Source organism: Dendrobates tinctorius, unplaced genomic scaffold, assembly GCF_039654945.1.
Source record: "Dendrobates tinctorius isolate UK_male_01 unplaced genomic scaffold, ASM3965494v1 ptg000051l, whole genome shotgun sequence".
In the NCBI taxonomy this organism is placed as follows: Eukaryota; Metazoa; Chordata; class Amphibia; order Anura; family Dendrobatidae; genus Dendrobates; species Dendrobates tinctorius.
In genome coordinates this window covers 3,146,301-3,171,195 of record NW_027361719.1, presented here as the reverse complement: position 1 = coordinate 3,171,195, position 24,895 = coordinate 3,146,301, and the positions used below count along the sequence as shown (strand labels likewise).

The 24,895-nt window shown below is 47.9% G+C and overlaps 1 protein-coding gene across 4 annotated transcripts in view; it reads right to left on the bottom strand.

The window, feature by feature from the left end:
• Nucleotides 1–17,889: 17,889 nt before the first annotated feature.
• The window catches only part of PFKM (phosphofructokinase, muscle), a 128,946-nt gene continuing 121,940 nt past the window's right edge, over nt 17,890–24,895 (bottom strand). For all 4 annotated transcript variants that reach the window (XM_073576689.1, XM_073576688.1, XM_073576692.1 and 1 more), the window contains one exon: nt 17,890–19,435. In XM_073576689.1, the coding sequence (XP_073432790.1) occupies nt 19,291–19,435 (145 nt within the window). In that variant the 3' untranslated portion in view covers nt 17,890–19,290. The remainder of the gene's footprint in view (nt 19,436–24,895) is intronic.

Below are 24,895 nucleotides of genomic sequence, written 5' to 3'. Positions count from 1 at the left end.
GCCTAAATATTTTATAGAAGGTGGGCACCATCTGAAGTGAAATGATGGGATCGATATTCCCTGTTTAAATAAGGCTAATGCTTCAGATTTAGCAAGGTTTATTTTAAAGCCAGAACAGTGACCAAAGTTATTGAGTGCGTCCATTATTACGGGGAGTGCCTTGGTTTGGTTGGAAATGAATAATAGGATGTCATCGCGAACGCCGCAATTTTAAGTGTAGTGCTCCCCACGGTTATTCCTTTATACTCCGACATGTTTTGTAAAGTCCTAATAAGTGGGTCTAAGGTTATGTTGAACAATAGAGGTGATTAGGGGCAACCCTGACGGGTACCTCTCTGAATTTTGAAAGCCGACAATAGTGCCCCATTTATGGCCAGCCTGGCCACCGGTTCATGATTGTTACGCTGTGGACGCAGGTGACGAGAGTGGACCCACTGGGCCGTGGCGCCGAGCTCTCCCCGAGCGAGCGCACCAAGTTGACCGACCCCTATACAGGGACCGTTAGGGAACAGACTCGGGAAGTTCTAGCGCCACGGCAGCCAGGACCAGGGGTCGGCTCAGGAGGGTGAACAGATGATGAGGAACAGAGGAAGGTCCGGAGAGGAACCAGGATGACCAGGGTCCAGAGGCTGAGGAAGAAGGAGAAGGACGGAGGATGGCGGGGGTCCAGGAAGAGGCGAACTGAAAAGGAAAGGAGACACAGGGGTTAGCAGGAGGCACGGACCAGAGAGTCAGAGGAACACTGGGGACACAGGCGGAAGACACAGGGACTAGCAGGAGGCACAAGACACAAGGAGTAAACTAGTGCGCAGCTTGCAAGGGACTAGCAGCAGGGAGCGCGGCCTAGACAACCGAGAGGCAACTCAATAGTCAGGCGCCTCCACTAAGGGAGGGCGGCCTGAAATACCTGGTGGTGGCCTCTGATAGGTCGGGAGGCCGGTCCGGGTCAGGTCACGCCAGACAGGTGGCTGCCGGCAGAGGCGTGCGGCTTATCCCTCCGGCGCGTGCGCAGAGGCACAGTGCGCGCGGCCGAGGGAAGTGGAGGAGAGCATCGGGACGCCGGCCGCCGGAAAGCGAGGGGAGCGGAGGCGCGCGTGCAGGACGCGTCAGAGGAGAAAGTCGGGGCAGAAGCAGGAGCGGTGAGTATGGCAGCGGGGGCGGCGAAACGGGGAGCGGTGCTAACAGTGCCCCCTCTCTTACACTCCCCTCCACTGCGTCTGGCTAAAAACCTCTTAAGAATGCGTGGGGCATTGATATTCTCCTGCGGCTCCCAAGATCTCTCCTTGGGACCAAAACCTTTCCAGTCGACCAAAAAAAAGGTTTTACCTCTAACTTTTTTCAAGGCTAGAATGTCTTTTACCTCGAAGACGTCATCAGACGTGACAGGAAGAGGAGAAAGGTTCGGGGCCGGGTGAAACCGATTCAGGACAACCGGTTTAAGGAGAGAGACGTGGAAGGAGTTGGGAACCCGAAGCGACGCAGGCAACTCCAGTTTGTAAGATACGTTGTTAAGACGTTTGAGAATCTTGAAAGGCCCAATGTAGCGCGGTCCCAGCTTGTAGGAAGGGAACTTTAGCCTAATGTACTTGGCCGACAACCAAACTTGTTGACCTGGGAGGTAGGTTGGAGCATCCAAGCGTCTTTTGTCAGCGTGCCTCTTCATGCGCTCCCCAGACCTCTGGAGGGCCTCCTTAGTTTCGGACCAGATCCTAGAGAACTCTTGGGTCAGGGAATCGGCTGCAGGCACACTGGAGGAACCGGACAAAGGTAGAGGGACACCAGGGTGCATGCCAAAGACCACGAAAAATGGAGACTTGGCTGATGACTCGCTGGGATGGTTATTGTAGGAGTATTCTGCCCAGGGAAGTAGATGGACCCAGTTATCCTGATGAGCGTTAGAGAACTGCCGTAAGTAGGACGCTAGTACCTGATTAACGCGTTCAACCTGACCATTGGACTGGGGATGGTACGCGGATGAAAAGTCCAGTCTTATCTCTAGAAGTTTACACAAGGCCCTCCAAAACCGAGAGGTGAACTGTACACCTCGATCGGAAACAATATGCTGTGGAAAGCCGTGGAGGCGGAAGATGTGCTGGATAAAAATCTTCGCCAACTCTGGAGCGGAGGGCAGCGCAGGTAGAGGAACAAAATGGGCCATCTTGGAGAAGCGGTCGACCGCTACCAGGATAGTCGTAGATCCGGAAGATTTAGGCAGATCCGTGATGAAATCCAAACCTATATGTTGCCATGGAACCGAAGGAATCGGGAGAGGAAGCAGAAGGCCGGCGGGTGGTCGCCTAGGAATCTTGACCTTGGCGCAAGAGGGACAGGAGGCCGTGAAGTCTGTCACATCCTGGCGGAGTGAGGGCCACCAGTAAAAACGAGCGATGAGCTCAAATGTCTTCTTGACTCCGACATGTCCGGAAATTTTAGAGGAATGTCCCCAATGCAGTACCTTTTTTCTTTCAGAGTCAGGGACGTAGGTCTTGCCGGGGGGAGGAGTAATCAGTCTCACCGGGACCACAGTGATGATCTTAGCGGGATCGATAATGTGAGTTGGTTCCTCCATCAGATCAGGGGACTGCAGAGACCGGGACAATGCGTCCGCCTTGATGTTCTTTGGCCCGGGACGGAAACGCAATTCAAAATCGAACCGACCAAAGAAGAGGGACCATCTGGCCTGCCGAGGGTTAAGTCTCTGGGCTGACTGGAGATATGCAAGGTTCTTGTGGTCGGTAAAGATGGTAAACGGATGGACCGACCCTTCAAGAAGGTAACGCCACTCCTCCAGCGCCAACTTTATGGCCAACAGCTCGCGATCCCCGATGGCGTAGTTACACTCAGCCGGCGAGAAGGCCTTTGAAAAGAACCCGCAGGTAATCAGTCGGCCGGACGGGGACCTCTGTGAGAGCACTGCACCTGCTCCGGTGGAAGAGGCGTCTACCTCCAGGATGAATGGCTTATTAGCCTCGGGTCAGTGTAGAACAGGTGCAGTCGCGAAGGCTTGCTTCAGGCAGGAAAAGGCCTCTTCAGCCTCCGGAGGCCAGGACGAGGAGTTGACGCTCTTGCGAGTGAGACTGGAGATGGGTTTGATGATGGACGAAAAATGTGGCACAAATTGACGGTAATAGTTGGCGAAGCCGAGGAACCTTTGAATCGCCTTGACCCCCACAGGGCGAGGCCATCGAAGAATAGCCGACAGTTTCTCAGGATCCATCTCCAGCCCAGAATCTGAAACGATGTAGCCCAAGAAAGGCAAGGAAGACTGCTCAAAGAGACACTTCTCAAGCTTCGCGTAGAGGCGATTCTCCCGCAGACGTTGTAAGACCAGACGAACACTCCTCCTATGGGGCGCCAGATCCGGGGAAAAAATAAGGATGTCGTCCAGATACACCACCACGCAGGAGTATAACAAGTCTCGGAAGATATCATTGACAAACTCCTGAAAGACCGCGGGAGCGTTGCAGAGACCGAAGGGCATAACCAGGTATTCGTAATGCCCGTCCCGGGTGTTAAAGGCGGTCTTCCATTCGTCACCAGGGCGAATGCGGATGAGGTTGTAAGCCCCGCGTAGATCCATCTTCGAGAAGATGCGGGCTCCCCGCAACCGGTCAAAGAGTTCAGGAATGAGAGGCAACGGATACTTGTTCTTCACAGTAATGTCGTTCAGGCCCCGGAAATCAATACAAGGACGGAGAGAACCGTCTTTCTTCTTTACAAAGAAAAACCCGGCTCCGGCCGGGGAGGAAGATTTCCGTATGAACCCTCGAGCTAAATTCTCACGAATATACTCGGACATGGCCGTAGTCTCTGCAGGGGACAAGGGATAAATTCGCCCTCGGGGCGGAGTGGTCCCGGGTCGCAGATCAATAGGGCAGTCATACGGGCGATGCGGGGGAAGAACCTCTGCCTCCTTCTTATCAAATACGTCAGAGAATGCCCAGTATGCAGCTGGTAGAGCCTTGGGACCCGAGGAGGCTGGTGGGGGGTTGGCCGGGCGGACAGACCCCAGACACTTCTCTTGGCAGGGATGCCCCCAGCGGAGGACCTCACCGGAACGCCAATCCAAGACAGGTTCATGTGTCCTAAGCCACGGAAGACCTAGCAGCACAGCATGGGAAAGGTTGGGAAGGACGTAGAAAGCGATCCGCTCCTGGTGCAAGGCCCCAATTTGCAGACACACCTCCTCTGTTACCAGGAACACAGATTCTCGTAGGGGTCTACCATCTACTGAGGCAATGACACGTGGAGTCTTCAGGGAGATCACGGGAATCTGATACTTCTTCACCTCCTTCAACCTAATGAAGTTCCCTGCCGCGCCCGAGTCCACATAGGCCACCTCCGAACCACGTCTCTGACCCAAAACCAACTGAACTGAAAGGGTAAGGGGGTGAGAGGAGTGAGACACACCTAGATCGGCCTCTCTTACCTGCCCTAGGTGGAGGAGTTTCCCGGTCTCTCAGGACAGGAGCGTAGGAAGTGAGACGCGCTGCCACAATACAGGCACAGACCCTCCATCAGTCTCTCCTTACGGCGCTGTTCTGCCAACTTGACCCGATCCACCTGCATTGGCTCAGGCGCCGGACTGGAGGATGCCCCAGGCGGATGTGGGCTGGACGACCTGTGAAAAGAAGCAGATGGTCTAAGCGGTCTCCTATCCCTAGCAGTCTCCCTAGCGCGTTCCTGGAACCGAAGGTCGATGCGTGTGGCCAACGAAATTAAATCCTCCAAGGAGGTTGGGGTGTCTCGCCCTGCCAGCTCATCTTTAATTTTGCCAGAGAGACCACGCCAGAAGGCCCCAACCAAAGCCTCGTTATTCCACCCCACCTCAGAGGCCAAGGTACGGAACCGGATGGCGTATTGTCCGACCGTAAGAGTGCCCTGGGTGAGGCAAAAAAGAGACTCCGTGGCGGAAGCCAACCGTCCGGGCTCGTCAAAGACCCTACGGAACGTGTCAGTGAAGGTCTGGAGACTGGAGACCACGGGATCGTCCCGCTCCCACAGGGGATTTACCCAGGAGAGTGCCTCTCCCTCCAAATGGGAGACAATGAAGGCAACCTTGGCCCGATCGGTGGGGTACTGTTGGGGCAGGAGTTCGAAGTGCAACCTGCACTGATTCAAGAAGCCTCTGCACAACTTGGGGTCGCCGCCATACCGAGGCGGTCTACCAAGCCTGGGAGGTGGAGAGGGTCCGGGATCAGAACTGCGGGACGAATCGCGTCCGGCGGCCGATTGAAGGGAAAGCAGCCGATCGTCGACCGAAGCCATGTACGAAAGAATATGGGATTGGGTGTCCCGTTGTTGAACCAGCTCCTGCTGGAGGCTGGCCAGTTGGGAGGCGTTACCAGGGTCAGCGGCCTGCAAGGCCGACAAGCGGGAATCCATGGTCTTCATAAAAGACATAATACGGGTCTGGTTCTCCCTAAGGAAAACCAACTCCTTTTGGGTAGCGGCCCCGGCGGGGTCCATGGCCTGACTATACTGTTACGCTGTGGACGCAGGTGACGAGAGTGGACCCACTGGGCCGTGGCGCCGAGCTCTCCCCGAGCGAGCGCACCAAGTGGACCGACCCCTATACAGGGACCGTTAGGGAACAGACTCGGGAAGTTCTAGCGCCACGGCAGCCAGGACCAGGGGTCGGCTCAGGAGGGTGAACAGATGATGAGGAACAGAGGAAGGTCCGGAGAGGAACCAGGATGACCAGGGTCCAGAGGCTGAGGAAGAAGGAGTAGGACGGAGGATGGCGGGGGTCCAGGAAGAGGCGAACTGAAAAGGAAAGGAGACACAGGGGTTAGCAGGAGGCACGGACCGGAGAGTCAGAGGAACACTGGGGACACAGGCGGAAGACACAGGGACTAGCAGGAGGCACAAGACACAAGGAGTAAACTAGTGCGCAGCTTGCAAGGGACTAGCAGCAGGGAGCGCGGCCTAGACAACCGAGAGGCAACTCAATAGTCAGGCGCCTCCACTAAGGGAGGGCGGCCTGAAATACCTGGTGGTGGCCTCTGATAGGTCGGGAGGCCGGTCCGGGTCAGGTCACGCCAGACAGGTGGCTGCCGGCAGAGGCGTGCGGCTTATCCCTCCGGCGCGTGCGCAGAGGCACAGTGCGCGCGGCCGAGGGAAGTGGAGGAGAGCGTCGGGACGCCGGCCACCGGAAAGCGAGGGGAGCGGAGGCGCGCGTGCAGGACGCGTCAGAGGAGAAAGTCGGGGCAGAAGCAGGAGCGGTGAGTATGGCAGCGGGGGCGGCGAAACGGGGAGCGGTGCTAACAATGATATATCATAGTAATGGCCTTACAGAACCACGATCCAAAGCCTCTGAGTGCCAGGACATCATGAAGATAGTTCCAAGCAACCCTATCGAATGCCTTGTCGGCATCCAAGCTGACCACAATAGCCCCCAGAACTCCACTCGCCCTCCCATGGGAAATAGCCCCCAGAGCCGTGCGTATATTATACGTTATCGATTTCCCATGAATAAAGCCAATCTGTTGGGGTGAGATTAATTGGGGAATTAGCTGTTGGACTCTATTTGCTAATAATTTTGTGAAAATTTTGAAATCTGCGTTCAACAGCGAAATCGGTCTATATCCATCTACACGTAATAGGTTTTTGCCTGGTTTAGGGAGTACAATTATGTCTGCATCAATAAACCCATCAGGCAAGCGTCCCGTCTGGACAATTTGTCTGAAGACTGCACACAAATGAGGGCCCAGTGTTCCTCCCAATATTCTGTAATACTCATTACTATATCCGTCGGGGCCGGGGTATTTTTATATTTTTAAGGTGCTTATGGTTTGGACGACTTCTGCTATACGTAGATATCGGGGCATTAAGGGCCTCTCTGTGCTCCTCAGTCAATTTAGGTAGCACGTCTGGTTTAAAAAATTCAGGGGCAACATTCCCTGTCTTTGGCGCTACACTATAGAGAGACTCAAAAAAGGCTCTAAATTCTTCAATGATTTCCTCATTACTAGTCCGGACGATGCCACGATTGTTTTTAATTTTGTGAATTCTTGTGGCTTTGCGATATGGTCTAGTAAGTGATGCAAGCAATTTTCCAGGATTGTTGCCCCACTTGAAATATTTTTGTTTTTGGTAGCCAAGATTAAAGACGGCTCTCTCATGGGCCAGAACATCCGCCACTCTCTTCGCTTCTAGGTATTGGCTTTTCGTGAGGGGCATATTGTTAGCTTTGAATCTTTTGTATGCAAGAGTCAATGCTGTTTGTGATTCTAAAGTTAGATGTAATAGATTTTTTTTTTTATTGCTCACAAAGGATATTATTTTCCCTTGCATAACTGCTTTAGAGGTGTCCCAAAACAGATGTGGCGTTTCAATGTGTTCTGAGTTGTCTGCTTTAAATGTGTTCCATGCGAAATTTAGGTGTTTCTTAAAGTCATCAGACTGGTATAAGTATGAGGGGAATCTCCATCTCCTATTACAATGAATAGTCTGCTTTAGTTTGAGGTGAAAGGTGACTGGTGCATAGTCTGAGATGTAAATATCTAATATTTTAGTCTGTTGAACAAGAGACAAAAGGGCAGTGCTCAGCAACCATTAGTCAATTCTAGTATGGGAGTCATGTGCGTGCGAATAATGAGAAAAATCCTTTTCTAACGGGTGCTGTATTCTCCACACGTCCACTAAATCTAGGTGATCAGAGAGGGATTGTAGAAATCTCCCCAAAGTCTGTGCAGGTGGCGATTGGTAATTAGATTTATCCAAGTCTACGTCATATACCTCGTTAAAATCCCCGCCCACTATAAGAGAATTCGTATCCCAGCCTGCAATGTGTTCCAACACGGAGGCCTGGAACTGGGGGTCGGGTGCATTTGGTGCATAAATGTTAACTACATTATAAGTCGTCCCCTCAATATTGAGTTTAGCGCAGATAAACCTGCCAGCAGGGTCCTCTATCGTGTCTATTACCTCATATTTAACATTATTATTAATCAGTATGGCTACCCCTCCTTGCTTTTTGGAGTATGAGGCCTCCACACAAAAAGAAATTTTTTTTGCTGCTGAGCATTGGGTGGTTACCTTTTATCCAATGGGTCTCTTGGAGGAGAACCACATGGAAGTTTTTCTGATGTAAATAATTTAGAGTTTTTTTCCTTTATACTGGGGAGTTTAACCCGTTAACATTCCAGATACACCAGTGAAGAAACCCTAGGTTCAATTTCTCAATATTAAGGGCCTGTCACACTAAGCGATATCGCTAGCAATATCGCTATAACGTCACCGATTTTGTGACGTAGCAGCGATATTGCTAGCGATATCGCTATGTCTGATACTTACCTCCGACCGGCTCCCCCGCTGGTTATCGCTGATCGCGCAAGAACGTCCTGGACCGTTTCTCGTCATCAGCTTCCTGCTGGGCTTCCTGCTGGCGCTGACGAGCGACGCGGGCGGGAGGACGTCAGGATCGCCTCGTCTGACAGGTAAGTACCGACCCCCGACCCCTGCTATGTCGCTGGTGAGATCTTCCTGTGTGGCAGCTCACTAGCGACCACTTAGCGATGCACCAGCGATCCTGACCGTGTCATATCGCTTGTCGGGATCGCTGGTGCATCACTAAGTGTGACAGTACCTTTAGAGTTTGCTGCCATTTAACCTACTCCCTTACGAGGTATCCAGATGAAAAAGATAAGTGAAAATGAATGGGACCCCCCACCCATCCCAGTGAGTAGGCCCCGGAGTCCCAATAAAATGGGATTCTTCAAAATGAATGCAGAAATTTTCCCCAACCGACCCCCCCGCAAACACGCTGTTGTCAACGGGAAGAAAAATCCTAACTCCACGTTTCCTTCCTGTGGCAAAAAACATTGTATAGCATGTGTGCCATAAAACAACATAAACAAAAAGAACGGTTGCAACATATACATGTAAGTGTAGAACCTGTTACAACATCACCTCAATCGGTATACTGAAGTGTCACCAGCCAAATTGTGTGCAATTGCCATCATGGCGGCTTTGTAGCTTCCTGAATACATTTCAGAGCTTTCACCGGGTCGCCGAAAACCCAATTTTTCCCTGACAATGTAAAGCGAAGCATTGCAGGGTACTGCAAGCCAAAATCTCACATTGTTATCTACTAACATTCGGCATGCCGGCTGGAATGCTCTGCGTTTGGCTGCCACCACAGCCGAGTAATCCTGGAACATCAAAATGTTGTAGTTTTCATAAAGAAGTTGAGGTCTTTTTCTATATGCTGCCAGTAGACAAATTTTATCCTGGTAGTCCAGAACCTTAAACAAAACTGGCCTCGGACAGTCTTTCTCTCCCCCCCTTGGCGGACCCACTCTGTGCGCTCTCTCAACAGTGATCCGTCCGGACTCCAGGGGAATTTCCAAATCCTGCAGCAGCCACTGAGATGTTAGCTTTAGTAGCTCCGTAGGGTGGATTGACTCCGGCAGTCCCACCAATTTTAAGTTATTGCTTCTGGATCTGTTCTCCAGGTCGTCCATTTTGTTTTGCAAATCAGTGATGATCCTCTCTTTACCCTCCAAGCGAATCCTCCATTGCTTTAGCGGCATCTTCTAGGTCTGAAATATGCTGCTCCGCTTCCTCTATTCTAGTGCCCTGAGCCACCACCTGTGAGAGTATGGTATCAATTGAGGCTTGAAAGGTGGTAAATCTGGAGTCAATTTCAGACATCAGGCGTTCTATTATGATGTCTGCTATAGAGTGAGAATAGTCACCACCCATAGCCTGAATCAAATTAGGTGACGAGGGACCTGGCGGATTCCTGGAGGATGTGCGACCCCCTTTGTTTTGTTTGCCCACGTACTTATCCATTATGATGGACACTAATGATGCTGCTGGAGAGGTTGGTGATGCTTACATTAACAGGTAGCTACATTAATGACTGTCGCTTATCCACATTCAGCATAGGGTAGTTATATGTTTGCTGTTCCGCAAAAGAGGCTGCTCCCCAGGGGCCAATCCAGGTATATTGGCGTGTTATATGATCAGTAAAAGGGCCCTTAGTGCACTGGAAATAAACATCAGTCACTTGATAACAGTTCTGTAGGGGTTAATTGGCTCTTCAAATGCAGATGGGGAAAGTCTGACAGGCTCTGCTAGCAATGTGCAGATTTTAGGTAGCGGCACTTATAATACGTGTGCCTGCTATGTCTCAGTGCTTCTGGGACAGTGTAGAAGGGATTGCTGTGCTGCCTCGCTCACCGGGCAAGATGGCGCTGCAGCTGATGAGCCCGCCCCCTTCACACTCACCGCTGCAGTCGCAGACCGGTGCTCTGGTAACTGTCCTCCTTCTTCACACACTGATTGTGTGCTGCCTCCGGGTCTCCTTTGCCTCTCACGGCTGGCGCTTGTCAGGGTCTGCTCAGAGGCTGCTGCGTGTCTCCTCCGCCGCTGGTCACACGGCGCCTGCTGTGAACGGCACCGGCTGCATACCAGGACCTCCGGGGAAGCTAGGGCAGCCAGATCGCTCCCGCTGATCGCGCCGTTAGTCTCCATGCTTTATTTAGGCGACTGCGGCTCGCCGCCATCACAATGGCCCTGGATGGAGCTGGGCAGATGAGAAGCTCAGGAAGAAGCAGCCATTCCCCAGGTCCGCCTCCCGGAAGTCCATAAAATTGTTTTTATTGTATAAAAGCGCCAAAACATAAAAAAATGATATAAGTGAGGTATCGCTGTAATTGTACTGACCTGAAGAATAAAACTGCTTTATCAAGTTTACCACATGCGGAACGGTGTAAACGCCCCCCAAAATAAATTCATGAAATGCTGATATTTGTTCATTCTGCGTCCCAAAAATTGGAAAAAGCGATAAAAAAAAATCACGTGCCCAAATCTTCCCACAAAAAAATAAGACCTCACATGACCCTGTGGGTCAAAATATGGAAAAATTATAACTCTCAAAATGTGGTGATGCAAAAACTATTTTTACAATAAAAAGCCTTTTAGCGTGACAGCTGCCAAACATAAAAACCCATCATAAATAGTAAATCAAACCCCCCTTTATCAGCCCTTAGTAAGGCAAAAATAATAAAATAAAAAAGTATGTATTTATTTCCATTTTCCCATGAGGGTTAGGGCTGAGATTAGGGTTAGGGGTGTGTTGGGGTTAGGGTTGGAGTTAGAATTGGGGGGTTTCCACTGTTTAGGCACATTAGGGGCTTTCCAAACGCAACATGGAGTCTGATCTCAATTCCAGCCAATTCTGCGTTGAAAAAATCAAATGGTGCTCCTCTTTCAAGTTCTGCCATGCGCCCAAACAGTGGTTTACCCTCACATATGGTGTATCAGCCTACTCAGGACAAATTGCAAAACAACTTTCGGGGTCCAATTTCTCCTGTTACCCTTGGGAAAATAAAAAAATTGGGGGCAAAAATATCATTTTTGTGGAAAAAAATATTTTGTTTTTATTTTTATGGCTCTACGTTATAAACTTCTTTGAAGCACTTGGGGGTTCAAAGTGCTCACCACACATTTAGATAAGTTCCTTGGGGGGGTCTAGTTTCCAAAATGGGGTCACTTGTGGGGGTTATCCACAGTTTAGGCATATCAACGGCTCTCCAAACGTGACATGACACCCGCAGACCATTCCATCAAAGTCTGCATTCCAAAACTTCACTACCTCCTTTCCGATCCCTGACGTGTGCCCATACAGTAGTTTTCTCCCACATATGGGGTATCAGCGTACTCAGGACAAATTGGGCAACAACTTTTGGGATCCAATTTCTCCTGTTACCCTTGGGAAAATGAAAAAAATTGGGGGACTAAAAGATCATGTTTGTGGAAAAATATTTTATTTTCACGCCTGGGTGTTATAAACTTCTGTGAAGCACTTGGGGGGTTCAAAATGCTCACCACACATCTAGATAACTTCCTTGGGGGGGTCTAGTTTCCATAATGATGTAATTTGTGGGGGGTTTCCACTGTTTTGGTACATCAGGGCTCTCCAAACGCGACATGGCGTCCGATCTCAATTCCAGCCAAAAGTCAAATGGCCCTGCTTCCCTTCCGAGCTCTGCCATGCGCCCAAATAGTGGTTTACCCCCACATAAAGGGTAACTTTCTCCTGATAAAGCCTATACCAGGTAGCGATACGTGTAGAGATGTATGGGACCCGTCATATGGCTCTGTAATCATTATCTGGCAAGAATGTGCTTTCTATCTGCATGTGTAATGGATCTATCCTGATGTCTCCAGTGCTCTTCTGCAAAATGCATGCTAGATTTTACCATTGTGATTTTTTGGTGTTACACCTTATGCTTTCTCATGTTGTTATGTGCATGAAATTTTTTTCATAATTTATTATGTATAAACATTTAACAGGTCACATGCACATAATTTAAGCTGGATTTTTGCCCCTGTCCTAGTGGATGCAACATTAGCTGTATTATCAGCCTGTTTGCACAAGCTAAGAGCACATCATTAGTGGACATATGGACAAGCACATATTTGAGCGCTGTCCGTGTTTAGTTTTTTTGATATTTTATCATTTACCCTAATTCATCTTCTCAAGTGACACGCTATTCCATTCATGCACATGTCAATTTGATATTATACAGCCATATTGTTTGTGTTTTAGTGTTTTTAAATCTGTGCACCCTGTTGTTGTCCAAATAAAGCTTTTTCACATAACATATGGGAGTGTGAACCGTTTATTGTACCTGCTTTTTCTCTTTTTCGTCTATACTTGCAATATGGGTACAGTGGTGGTACCTCCTTTCTAGTATTATTTGGTATATTTAGCGGTGCCCGCTATCCTTTTTCGTTTTATGAAGTACAATATGTCACGAGAAAACCAATGTCAGAATCACCAGGATCCATGGAAGCGTTCCAGAGTGATTACCTCATAAAGGGACAGTGGTCAGAATTGTAAAAATTGGCCAGGTCATTAACGTGCAAACCACCCTTGGGGGTAAAGGGGTTAAGGGTATGTGCACACGTTGCGGATTACCCTGCGGATTTTTCCGCACGGATTTGGGTAAATCCGCAGGTCAAATGACGGGCGTTTTACCTGCGAATTTAGTGCGGATTTCCCCTACGCTTTTACACCTGCGAATTCCTATAATGGAGCAGGTGTCAAAACGCTGCAGATCCGCACAAAGAATTGACAGGCTGCGGATTTAAGTCCGCGTGGAAAAATCTGCAGGATGTGGACAGCTTTTTTCAATTCTCATACACTTTAATGGTACTGTACAACACAGCAGAATCCGCAACGTGTGGACATACCCTTAAACATTGTTTGTGGAAAACAGATTATACCGTAGGGTTATCTGTTATGTGATCCATTTACAGATCTGTTTTTTTAACCCCTTCACTACCAAGGGTGGTTTGCACGTTAACTACCGGGCCAATTTTTACAATTCTGACCACTGTCCCTTTATGAGGTCATAACTCTGAAACGCTTCTGTGGATCCCGGTGATTCTGACAATGTTTTCTCGTGACATATTGTACTTCATGTTAGTGGTAAAATTTCATTCATATAACTTGCGTTTATGAGAAAAACGGAAATTTGGCGAAAATTTTGAAAATTCCGCAATTTTCCAACTTTGAATTTTTATGCCCTTAAATCACAGAGATATGGCACACAAAAAAGTTAATAAGTAACATTTGCCACATGTTTACTTTACATCAGCACAATTTTGGAACCAAAATTTTTATTTGTTAGTAAGATATAAGGGTTAAAAGTTGACCAGCGATCTCTCATTTTTGCAACACCATTTTATTTTTACGGACCACATCACATTTGAAGCCACTTTGAGGGGTCTATATGATAGAAAATACCCAAAAGTGACACCATTCTAAAAACTGCACCCCTTAAGGTGCTTAAAACCACATTCAAGGAGTTTATTAACCCTTCAGGTGCGTCACAGGAATTTTTTGAATATTTAAAAAAAATTAACATTTAACTTTTTTTCACAAAAAAAATTACTTCAGGTTCAATTTTTTTTATTTTACCAAGTGTAACAGGAGAAATTGGACTGCAAAAATTATTGTGCAATTTGTCCTGAGCACGCTGATACCTGATATGTGGGGGGGAACCACTGTTTCGGCGCATGGCAGAGCTCAGAAGGGAAGGAGCGCCGTTTGACTTTTTCAATGCAAAATTGGCTGGAATTCTGATCGGACGCCATGTCGCATTTGGAGAGCCCCTGATGTACCTAAACAGTGGAAACCCCCCACAAGTGACCCCATTTTTGAAACTAGACCCCCTAAGGAACTTATCTAGATATGTGGTGAGAACTTTGAACCCACAAGGGCTTCACAGAAGTTTATAATGTACAGCGGTACAATTAAAAAATCATATTTTTTCCACAAAATGATCTTTTCACCCCCAATTTTTATTTTCCCAAGGGTAACAGGACCCTAAAAGTTATTGTGCAATTTGTCCTGAGTACGCTGATACCCCATATGTGGGTGTAAATGACTATTTGGGCACATGGCAGAGCTCGGAAGGCAAGCAGCGCCATTTGACTTTTTTGGCTGGAATTGAGATCAGACACCATGTCGCGTTTGGAAAGCCCCTGATGTACCAAAACAGTGGAAACCCCCCACAAATGACCCCATTTTGGAAACTAGACCCCCCAAGGAACTTATCTAGATGTGTGGTGAGAACTTTGATCCCCCAAGTGCTTCACAGAAGTTTATAACGCCCAGGCGTGAAAATAACCAAAAATTTTTTTTCCACAAAAATGATATTTTTGCCCCAAAATTTTTATTTTCCTAAGGGCAACAGGAGAAATAGGACCCCAAAAGTTGTTTTGCAAATTGTCCTGAGTAGGCTGATACCCCATATGAGGGGGTAAAACACTGTTTGGGTGCATGGCAGAGCTTGGAAGGGAAGGAGCACCATTTGACTTTTTCAACGCAGAATTGGCTGGAATTGAGATCAGATGCCATGTTGCGTTTGGAGAGCACCTGATGTGCGCAAATAGTGGAAACCCCCAATTCTAACCCTAACCCTAGCCCTAACCCTAGCCCTAACCCTAATGGGAAAATGGAAATAAATACATTTTTTTAATTTTATTATTTTTCCCTAACTAAGGGGGTGATAACGGGGGGTTTGATTTACTATTTATGGCGGTTTTTATGTTTGACAGCTGTCACACGCTAAAAGACGCTGTTTATTGTAAAAATAGTTTTTGCAGCACCACATATTGAGAGCTATAATTTTTCCATATTTTGACCCACCGAGTCATGTGAGGTCTTATTTTTTGCGGGACGAGTTGACGCTTTTATTGGTATCATGTTTGGGCATGTGACATTTTTTGATCGCTTTTTATTTCGTTTTTTGGGACGCAGAATTTACAAAAACCAGCGTTTCATGAATTTCTTTTGGGTGGTGCGTTTACGCCGTTCCGGGTGCGGTAAAATTTATAAGGCGGTTTTATTCTTCGGGTCAGTACGGTTACAGCGATACCTCATTTAGGTCTTTTTTTATGTTTTGGCGCTTTTATGCAATGAAAACAATTTTATACAAAAAATAATTATTTTTGCATTACTTTATTCTGCGAGCTATAACTTTTTTATTTTTTCGCTGATGATGCTGTATGGTGGCTCGTTTTTTGCGGGACAAGATGACGTTTTCAGCGGTACCATGGATATTTATATGCGTCTTTTTGATCACGCGTTATTGCACTTTTTGTTCGGCGGTATGATAATAAATCATTATTTTTTGCTTCGTTTTTTTTTTTTACTTTTTAAGGGGTTCGCTTAAGGGGTTAACTATTGGGACAGTTTTATAGGGCGGGTCGTTACGGACGTGTCGATACCAAATATGTGTACTTTTATTGTTTTTTTTTTTTTTATTTCCAAAAAATGAATTTATTGGGGAATATTTTTTTTTTTTTTTTTTTAATTTGGCGATTTTTTTAAAAATTATTTTTACACTTTTTTATTTTTTTTTTACTTTATTACAATGTCCCAGGGGGGATATCACTGTCCTGTGACAGATCGCTGATCTGTCACATCACAGATCACTGTGACAGATCAGCGATCTGTCACAGGCACTGCACAGGCTTCCTCATGCCTGCGCTTTGCAGGCACTGAGGAAGCCAGCTTCCTGCAGGCCCCCGGAGGTCCCCGTCGCCATATTGGATCCGGGGACCTGCAGGAAAGGAGTCCCCCGCAGCAGCGCTGCACATTGCGCTGCCGTGGGGGCTCAGGGAAGCAAGGAGGGAGCCCCCTCCCTGCCGATGCTTCCCTTTAACCCCCGGTACACCGCGATCGTGTTTGATCGCGGTGTGCAAGGGGTTAACGTGTCGGGGGCGGTCCGTGACCGCCCCTGACACATTGTGCCGGGTGTCAGTTATGATAATTAGCTGACACTCGGCCGCGATCAGCGGCGCTCACCACGTGGGCGCCGCTGATCGCGATGACGTAATATTCCGTCCATGGTAATTAGGTCCATGGTCACATGGACGGAATATTACGTCAATTGTAGGTAAGGGGTTAAGCATCGTAAATGACCAGAATACGAGGTGCTTAAAGGTAACTCTTGTTAGAACAGATAAGCAAACATGGACACAGGTGGGAAACCAAAGTTTGCATCTATTTTTACTCCGTTTCTAATGGATCCCATTTGGTTTTTGTTTTAAGCTGGATCCATTACAAATGGTTGACAAGTAGACATGTGAACAGAGCCCAACATAAAGAAGCACTCCTCGTATTTTTATCCTCTTACTATATTGGAATCATATTACTGTGTACTTACAATTGCTCATTTTGCCTATCAAGTTAATTCCTCTCTTTTCTATTAGGTCTATGACATCACGTGATTAAATACAGACAAGCCGAATCCTTCTAAACTCTATGTAGAAACAGGAGGTTTCTTTTCAGTGCATGAGCTATCATTAGAATTACAATTCTACATCTGAAAAGCGCTGGTTCAATAATTGTTCTTTCCATTGCTGTGGTTGCTGAAAGATCTGTGTCACAAATTGGGGTGAACACGGATTTCTTTTTTTTAGTATATGTTCCCACTATTTCGGACCATTATATGACTTGTATCCAACACACCAATTTTTCACCCTGTAGGCTGTTTATAATTTTCAGTTGTCTGTGAGCTAGTGGGTGCAAACTAGCTGCTAAGATATACAGTATATCATACACACAATGCATAGAAACCTTAGAGATTCCTGCTTTACTGTTTCTATGTCATATGAGTTCAGAAGCAGCTGTACGGAGGACATTCTACAGCACTACTGAGCAGCGTAGCTGTGAATCTAGCACAGAAGCGAGATAAGAGGCTTACTAAAAAGACGGACAGGTCTACAGTGGCATTTAACAGTTTGGGCACCCCTGGTCAAAATTACTGTTATTGTGAACATTTAAGCAAGTTGAAGATGAAATGATCTATAAAAGGCCTAAAGTTAAAGATGACACCTCTTTATATATTGTCATTGTTTTACATTTTAAAATTACAAAAATGAAAATGGGCCAATGGAAAAGTTTGTGCGCTCAGATAACTTTGATCAAGGTTTCAGACCTTAATTAACCCATTAGGGTTATGGCTTGTTCACTATCATCATTCAGAAAATCTAGTTGATGCAAATTTCCCAGGTTTATAAAAGCCTAGCCTCCCTCTAACCTTTTGCCAAAAAAAACAGAAGACCTGAATAGGACATGACAGGTTCCTTTTAACTGTTGACAATACCAGTAAGTTTTAACAGGGGTGCCCAAACTTTTACATGCCACTGTATGTGTGCATGACTCTGCTCCTCTCTTGTAATAAAGGGTACTTGGGACGGGTTTTTCCCAATATAAACTAAAGTCACCACCTTTAATTTAGGACATAGAAAAGTCCTGGATTAATTTTAGCAGCTTGTCTGAGAGAATGTTGAGTTCAAGTGGCAGGGGTAGGGAAGTTGCTCAAAAATCAATGTTACAAAGTTTCTTAGATATGGTGGCACTATGCAACAACTGTTTTATTCACATCTTTACCTGTAATAAATTGACACTTTAGTTTTCTTATGTCTTAGATTTATTAATCCTAAACAAGAATTCCACTCCTTATTTATATCCCCCTCCAACAACCAACAGTGGAATTGTAGAATACGACTACATTAATACCATACATGATGAGTTACTGGTGACACATGACCACCGATGAGCCATATCGAGGTTCATTTGCTTGCGTGTGACTTGAATCTACCATTGGATACTCACATATGGTTGCTAGATATGTTATTTGTATGTGATTGACAACACTGGTGAATTTCTCTGGTAGGCTGTTTTCACAGTAAAAGGGGGAATATTTAGAGAACTTTGTGTCTTATAGGCATTTTTTTAATATATCCTCTACATAGAAGACGCATTTTCATGCGGAGAAGAAAAATACTATAAATATGATGAATGTAACATTAAATACATGAGGAACTGCATTAAAATCTATCAACTACACACGGTGGGGTGGTTATTATCAAGTTTTTAATGGGAAACTCCTATTGAGGTTTGAACAGGGCGGTTAATGACCATTGATATCCGGTAATTTTGCAGACAGTCAGAAGTCTAAGGGCATAGTCTCATGTCCCGAAAAGCAAAGATAAAATCCTTTGTATTAGAGTCGAGCAAAAAGAGTCGCACAACCTTGGTCCAGTGGCCACGTTGATAGACCGTGGCTGCCAGACCATAGCCGGGTGAACCTCCTCCTACTTGCTGGCATCCCTGGCACTTACTGTGATTAGTAGACCTGGGTACGCAATGAGGCACCACGTAGCGGTCACTGTCTGCTGAACAATTGTGTGGCCACCATCTATTTTATGGCTACTGGCTGATAGATTGCATTTTTTACATGAGCTTCTTACTGTGTGATTGTGGCAAGACCAAACAAATTATTAGAATTGGCATCTATTGCCAGCTGGCCATACACATTCGATAAATGTTGGCCAAACCTGCCAATTTTGACAGGCATGTGAATCCATCTAATGTGTATGATGCTAAGCAAATGCAGATGCTAACCATGTCTTCTTTATGGTGGCTTGCCAATGGCAGAGGCAAGGGAAGGAAGGGTCTGGTAGCAGCTTACACCCCTATTAAGAACACGTCCTGAGCATGGCATGCATGTGTAAGGGTGGTCGAGAGACTAACGGTCAGCCAAACAAGCCGACAGCTAGCTATGGTGTGTGTCCAGACGAACAGTGATGACTCTTCTAGTTTCTAGCACTGTAATAATAGACAAGCCTTTTAAACAATATAGTGAAAACCACATGTTGTCTCCACCATGTACAGGTAACAGATTCACTCTTTTATTCTGTCCATAATCTAGAGGTTTGGAGGACCCCCGTAGTGTAGTTGCATCTTCTCCCACACTAGATTTGAGACTCCCCAGATCTCTTCCTGGTGATGTGCTCCAAATGTGCAGCTTCAGTTGTGTCCAAGTTAATGTTGTACTTAGCCAGGATTTTAAGGATGGGGCGAAGTTTTAACCACCACTGCTGCTTGGGAAGACGATGTCTGAAGGCAAAAAAAAATAAAATAAATCACACTTAGAATAACATTATTTTATTGCTTTTATGGAAATTGTACCAACTACAACTGGCATCAGAGCTGTGGAGTTGGAGTCCATTTTGGTGGAGTCGGTATAAAATGGACCGACTCAGACTCCTAAAACATATAACAAATTGGGTACAGTAGTACAATGCAGGATGTGCTGTAAATGATTTTTTAAGAATTGGGGAAAGTTATGAAATGTCCTATAAGTATCTGTTCTAGACCTGATCTAAGGATTTCTGCATTGCACATGCTCAGTAGTGACCAGTGCTGTGGAGTCGTAGATGAGATGAATCTGTGCTGCACTTTTTGTACATGCTCAGTAGTGACCAGTGCTGTGGAGTTGTAGATGAGATGAATGTGTGCTGCACTTTATGTACATGCTCAGTAGTGACCAGTGCTGTGGAGTCGTAGATGAGATGAATCTGTGCTGCACTTTTTGTACATGCTCAGTAGTGACCAGTGCTGTGGAGTCGTAGATGAGATGAATCTGTGCTGCACTTTTTGTACATGCTCAGTATTGACCAGTGCTGTGGAGTCGTAGATGAGATGAATCTGTGCTACACGTTATGTACATGCTCAGTAGTGAGGCAGGGCTGTGGAGTCGTAGTTGAGATGAATCTGTGCTGCACTTTATGTACATGCTCAGTAGTGACCAGTGCTGTGGAGGGGTAGCTGAGATGAATCTGTGCTGCACTTTATGTACATGCTCAGTAGTGAGGCAGTGCTGTGGAGTCGTAGATGAGATAAATCTGTCCTGCACTTTTTGTACATGCTCAGTAGTGAGGCAGTGCTGTGGAATCGGGAGTCAGGGAAATTGAGGAGTCGGAGGTGTGGCTTACCGACTCCTCAGCCTAGCTTGGCATGGTCAGAAACATAAATCTGGAATTCTTTCTATATAGGATATCCACCCATTCTGCTAGTAGCCATACCACTGAGCATAGTTACTCCTCTCTATTAGTAAAGTTTATTTGACCTATTTTTGTAGTTGCACAGATGTACCTTGATATTCTTCTTCCTCTAGTCACCTTCCACGACAGCAGTATCGGAGGATGTCTCCCCGCCCTAATAGGGGACAGGAAATGCACAAGAGGTTAAATAACCCTCCCCTTCCTATTACCTCCAGTGTTTTTCCTGTCCCCTATGGGGGCATGAGAGGTCCGATAGTGCTGCCGTGGACGGCGACCGGAGAGCTCTATTTCTTACCTTAAAGCCAGGCGGCCGAAAGTCGGGGACTCCGTTCCCTCTTCCATGGACTGGCCACTCCCGTTTCCGCCGCAGGCGCGACTCGGAACCCCGTACCCGCCTTTCCTGCGCCCCCTCCGCGGGGTAAAGCAAGGCGGCAACGTGCAGCTGGGGTCCTCATGGAGCTCCCCGGCGTCCTCCTCCCCACGAGACGGCGCACCCGCGCACCGGAAGTGATGCGGCGCCGAACTTCCGGTTTCGGCGGGCGGCCAGCATAGGGGCGGCGTCTCAGGGTGTGAGAGCTGTCATACGCCCGCCGCCTGTCCACCCGCCCACTCGCTGCCGGTTCACCCTCGCTATTCACCCGCACCGCCTGTTCACCCGCCCACCCGCCTGTGTGAGGGACACTGATGGTGGGCTAAGGTGGATACAGGGGGCATCATCGGGAGTCGGTGGCTGAAGGGGGCAGAGCGGCGTCCCCAGGATGACCGCGGACAGCGGGGAAGTAGCCGTGAGGAGGGATGATCAGGATTACCCCCACCTGTGGAGCAGGGGAGGAGGAGCATGGAAGACGCTGTAGAGCCTCGGCTATTTAGACCCTGGCAGAGGGCGTCCAGGTAAGGCCATTTCTGCACTGGTGACTGTGACAGACTGACCATGGACGGTGAGAAACCCTCTCGTTCTGCTTCTGCGGAGCCCAGCGCGCACCCTCCTACTGTAAGTAGCAGGACCCGTCCCCCTTTATTCTGCCCAAGTGGCGAGGTGACTTAGTATGCCTTTTCTCTCTGTTCTAGGGAGACAAGGCCCCTGAACCCATAAAGAAACCAAGCCGCAAGTGCGTGTGCGGTACCAAACTCTCCTCGACATACAGGGAAAAACTATGTCAGCCCTGCACGGATGACGTAATCCGTGCAGAACAACCCTCCCTTCTGGACAGTATAAAAACCCTCATCAAGCAAGAAATGCAATCTTCTATGATGACGAGTGCCCAAACCCCGACATCACAACCCCCTCCGACTAGGAAGAGGAAAGCGCCCCCCGCGGAGTCAGACTCGGGCAAAATTGATGCCTCTGACTCAGAGGAGGCATGGGAAAACCAGAGTTCCACTTCTGCGCCCAGGCACGATAACAAAAATATTATTTTTCATCGGAAGACATGGGGGACTTAGCATGGTAAGGGGCACCATGGGATTAGAGGAGACGGAAGTGGAATACTCAGTTTAGGATGAAATGTTCGGGGGGTTGAGACCCAAAGACCAAAAGGGGTTCCCCACCCATCCACGAGAACTTTCGAAATTTAGTTATGCAGGAATGCACCTTTCCTGAAAAAAGGCTCACTACCCCATTAGACCTGAGAAACAGATCTCCTTTGGAGGGGGATTGCTCCCTATGGGAGATCCCCAAAGTAGACGTGCAGGTATACAGAGTGACGAAAAGGACAGCTCTTCCCTTCGAAGACTCATCTCTACTCAAGGATCCCATGGACCGTAAAACAGAGAGCCTACTTAGGAAATCCTGGGATGCCTCCACAACCCTGCTCAAGGCTAATATAGCCTCTACGTGTGTGGCGAGGTCCTTATTTCGCTGGCTGCGTACACTGGAAGACCACCTCTCTCAAGGAACCTCCAGAGAAGAGATCCTCGATTCTCTGCCTCTGTTGCAAAAAGCAACAGGGTTCCCAGCCGATGCCTCTGCGGAGTCCATTCGGGTAGCAGCAAAATCGGCAGTCCTCTCCAACTCAGCCAGAAGGACGCTGTGGCTGAAATCGTGTGTGTGGGGGGGGGGGAAGACATCACGTCAATGTCGAAACTCTGTGCGATTCCCTTAGGGGGGAAGTATATATTTGGCCCAGCCCTGGATGATATCCTGGAGAAGGCCATGGATAAATAGAAGTCGCTACCGGAACAGCGGAAACCTAGAAGACGTTTTTTTCGTTCCCCCCCGTGACCAACCCTCCCAGAGAGAGTTCAAAGGGAAGGGTAAAACGGGCAGGTGAAGCTATCCGAAGGGAGGTAGAGGCAGAAATATTCTGGCCTCCCAGCAACAACAAAATCCCACAGATAAGCAATGACGGTATTCCGTTCGGGGGTCGACTCTCGAATTTCATAGAGCAATGGCAGTCCATAACCTCAAACCAGTGGGTTCTTCGCACAATTCGCGATGGACTGAGATTGGAATTCGAGAGTCCTCCCCCCTCAATGCCTGAGAATAACCTCCCTGCAAGCGCACCTCCAAAGATCCTTGCAGTCAGATATAAAAACACTCCTGCAAGCAAGAGCAATCTCCCCGGTTCCACAACGAGAAATAGGCAAAGGCCACTACTCTCGCCTATTCGTAGTGGTAAAACCCTCAGGGAAACACAGGGTCATTATAAACTTGAAACCGTTAAACCAAGTGGTAAGATACAGGTGGTTCAAGATGGAGTCGGTCAAGACTGCTATCCCCCTTATAGGACAGAATTGGGTGATGGCTACAATAGACCTAAGGGACGCCTATTATCACGTCCCGATCCATCCAGACCACAAAAGATTCCTCAGGTTTGTGGTATCTCAGGGATCTTAGGTCAAACACTACCAATTCAACGTCCTGCCGTTTGGGGTATCGTCAGCCCCTCGGGTATTTACCAAGGTGATGGCGGAGGCAATAATCTTCATTCGCCAACAGAGGATCTGTATCGTCCCATATCTGGACGACATTCTAATCGTAGCTCCGTCCAGGCCTCACCTTAACCAGGACGTAGACAAATCTCTAGAGATTCTGAAATCCTTGGGCTGGATCCCCAACCTAGAGAAGTCAAACCTTCGTCCCTCAACAAGGAAAAAATTCCTAGGGATTCTCCTGGACTCAGGAGAGCGAACATCCTTTCTACCCAGGGAACGGCAACTTGACCTGGCTCAGAGGACTTCCAGGTTCAGGGACCAAAGAGCACCGACCCTGAGAGACTCAATGTCCATACTGGGATCACTGAGGCATGTATCCAAGTGGTCTCCTGGGCCCAAGCCCATACTCGTACCCTGCAGTCCTACGTTCTTTGGTGTTCAAGGAAGCACCAGAATATATTGACCAGGAGAACTCCTCTTCCCGGTCATGTGAAAGCCTCTCTTCTATGGTGGCTGAACCGCCAGAACCTTCAGCGGGGGGTCAGCTGGGATCAGCTGCCCCTAAAGATTATCACCACAGATGCCAGTCATAGAGGCTGGGGCACGACAGTGGAAAAGTCACACTTCCAGGGGTTATGGGGCCCAGACGTCAGTTCCAGCTCCTCAAATACAAGAGAACTAATAGCGGTAGAGGAGGCACTAAAGGCAGCAGCGACCCTCGTCCAAAACCATCATGTACGCGTCTACTCAAGACAATATGACTACGGTGTCCTACATCCGCCACCAGGGAGGCACAAAATTCTTCAACCTAAAGCGGGTGGCTACAAGGATCTTCTCCTGGGCAGAGAAACATCTACTGTCCATATCAGCAGTGCATCTAAGGGCAGTGGACAATGTGGAAGCGGACTTCCTCAGCAGGAAGGATGTTCATCCCGGGGAATGGAGCCTGGACCAGTCAGTATTTTCATCACTGGTCTCAAGATGGGGATATCCCGAGGTGGACCTGTTCGCCAGTGGTCAGAATGCAAAAGTGGAAACCTATTCCTCCCTCAGCCCCACCGACGGAGCGTGGGAAGTAGACGCCTTCTCCCACCCGTGGCACTTCAACCTAGCCTACGCCTTCCCTCCAATCCCCATGATAGCAAGAACACTACAGAAGGTACGGGAAGAACGAGTCACTACAATCTTGATAGCTCCCTTGTGGCCGGGAAGGAGCTGGTACGGAGCCCTACAAAACAAGGCTCAGGATGGTCCAATGCTTCTGCCCCAGAGGGACAATCTCCTTCGCCAGGGCCCTCTACTGCACCCAGATCTGCGCAATCTGACCCTGGCGGCCTGGCTACAGAAGCCAGAATTCTAAAAGCTAAGGGCTTATCCGACAAGGTAATCCAAACCCTACAAAAAAGTAGGAAACCAGTGACTAACGCCATTTACGGGAAAGTTTGGAAAAAGTTCTCGTCCTGGTGCTCCCCAAATCTTCCAGATCCCTTCCGTCCCAAGATTGCACAGATTTTAGAGTTCCATCAGGATGGCCTAGATCTGGGCCTCACACCCAGTACCTTAAAAGGTACAAGTGTCAGCCCTTAGCTCATTCTACGATCAGGACTTGGCGAGCCATCGATGGATTAAACGGTTCATG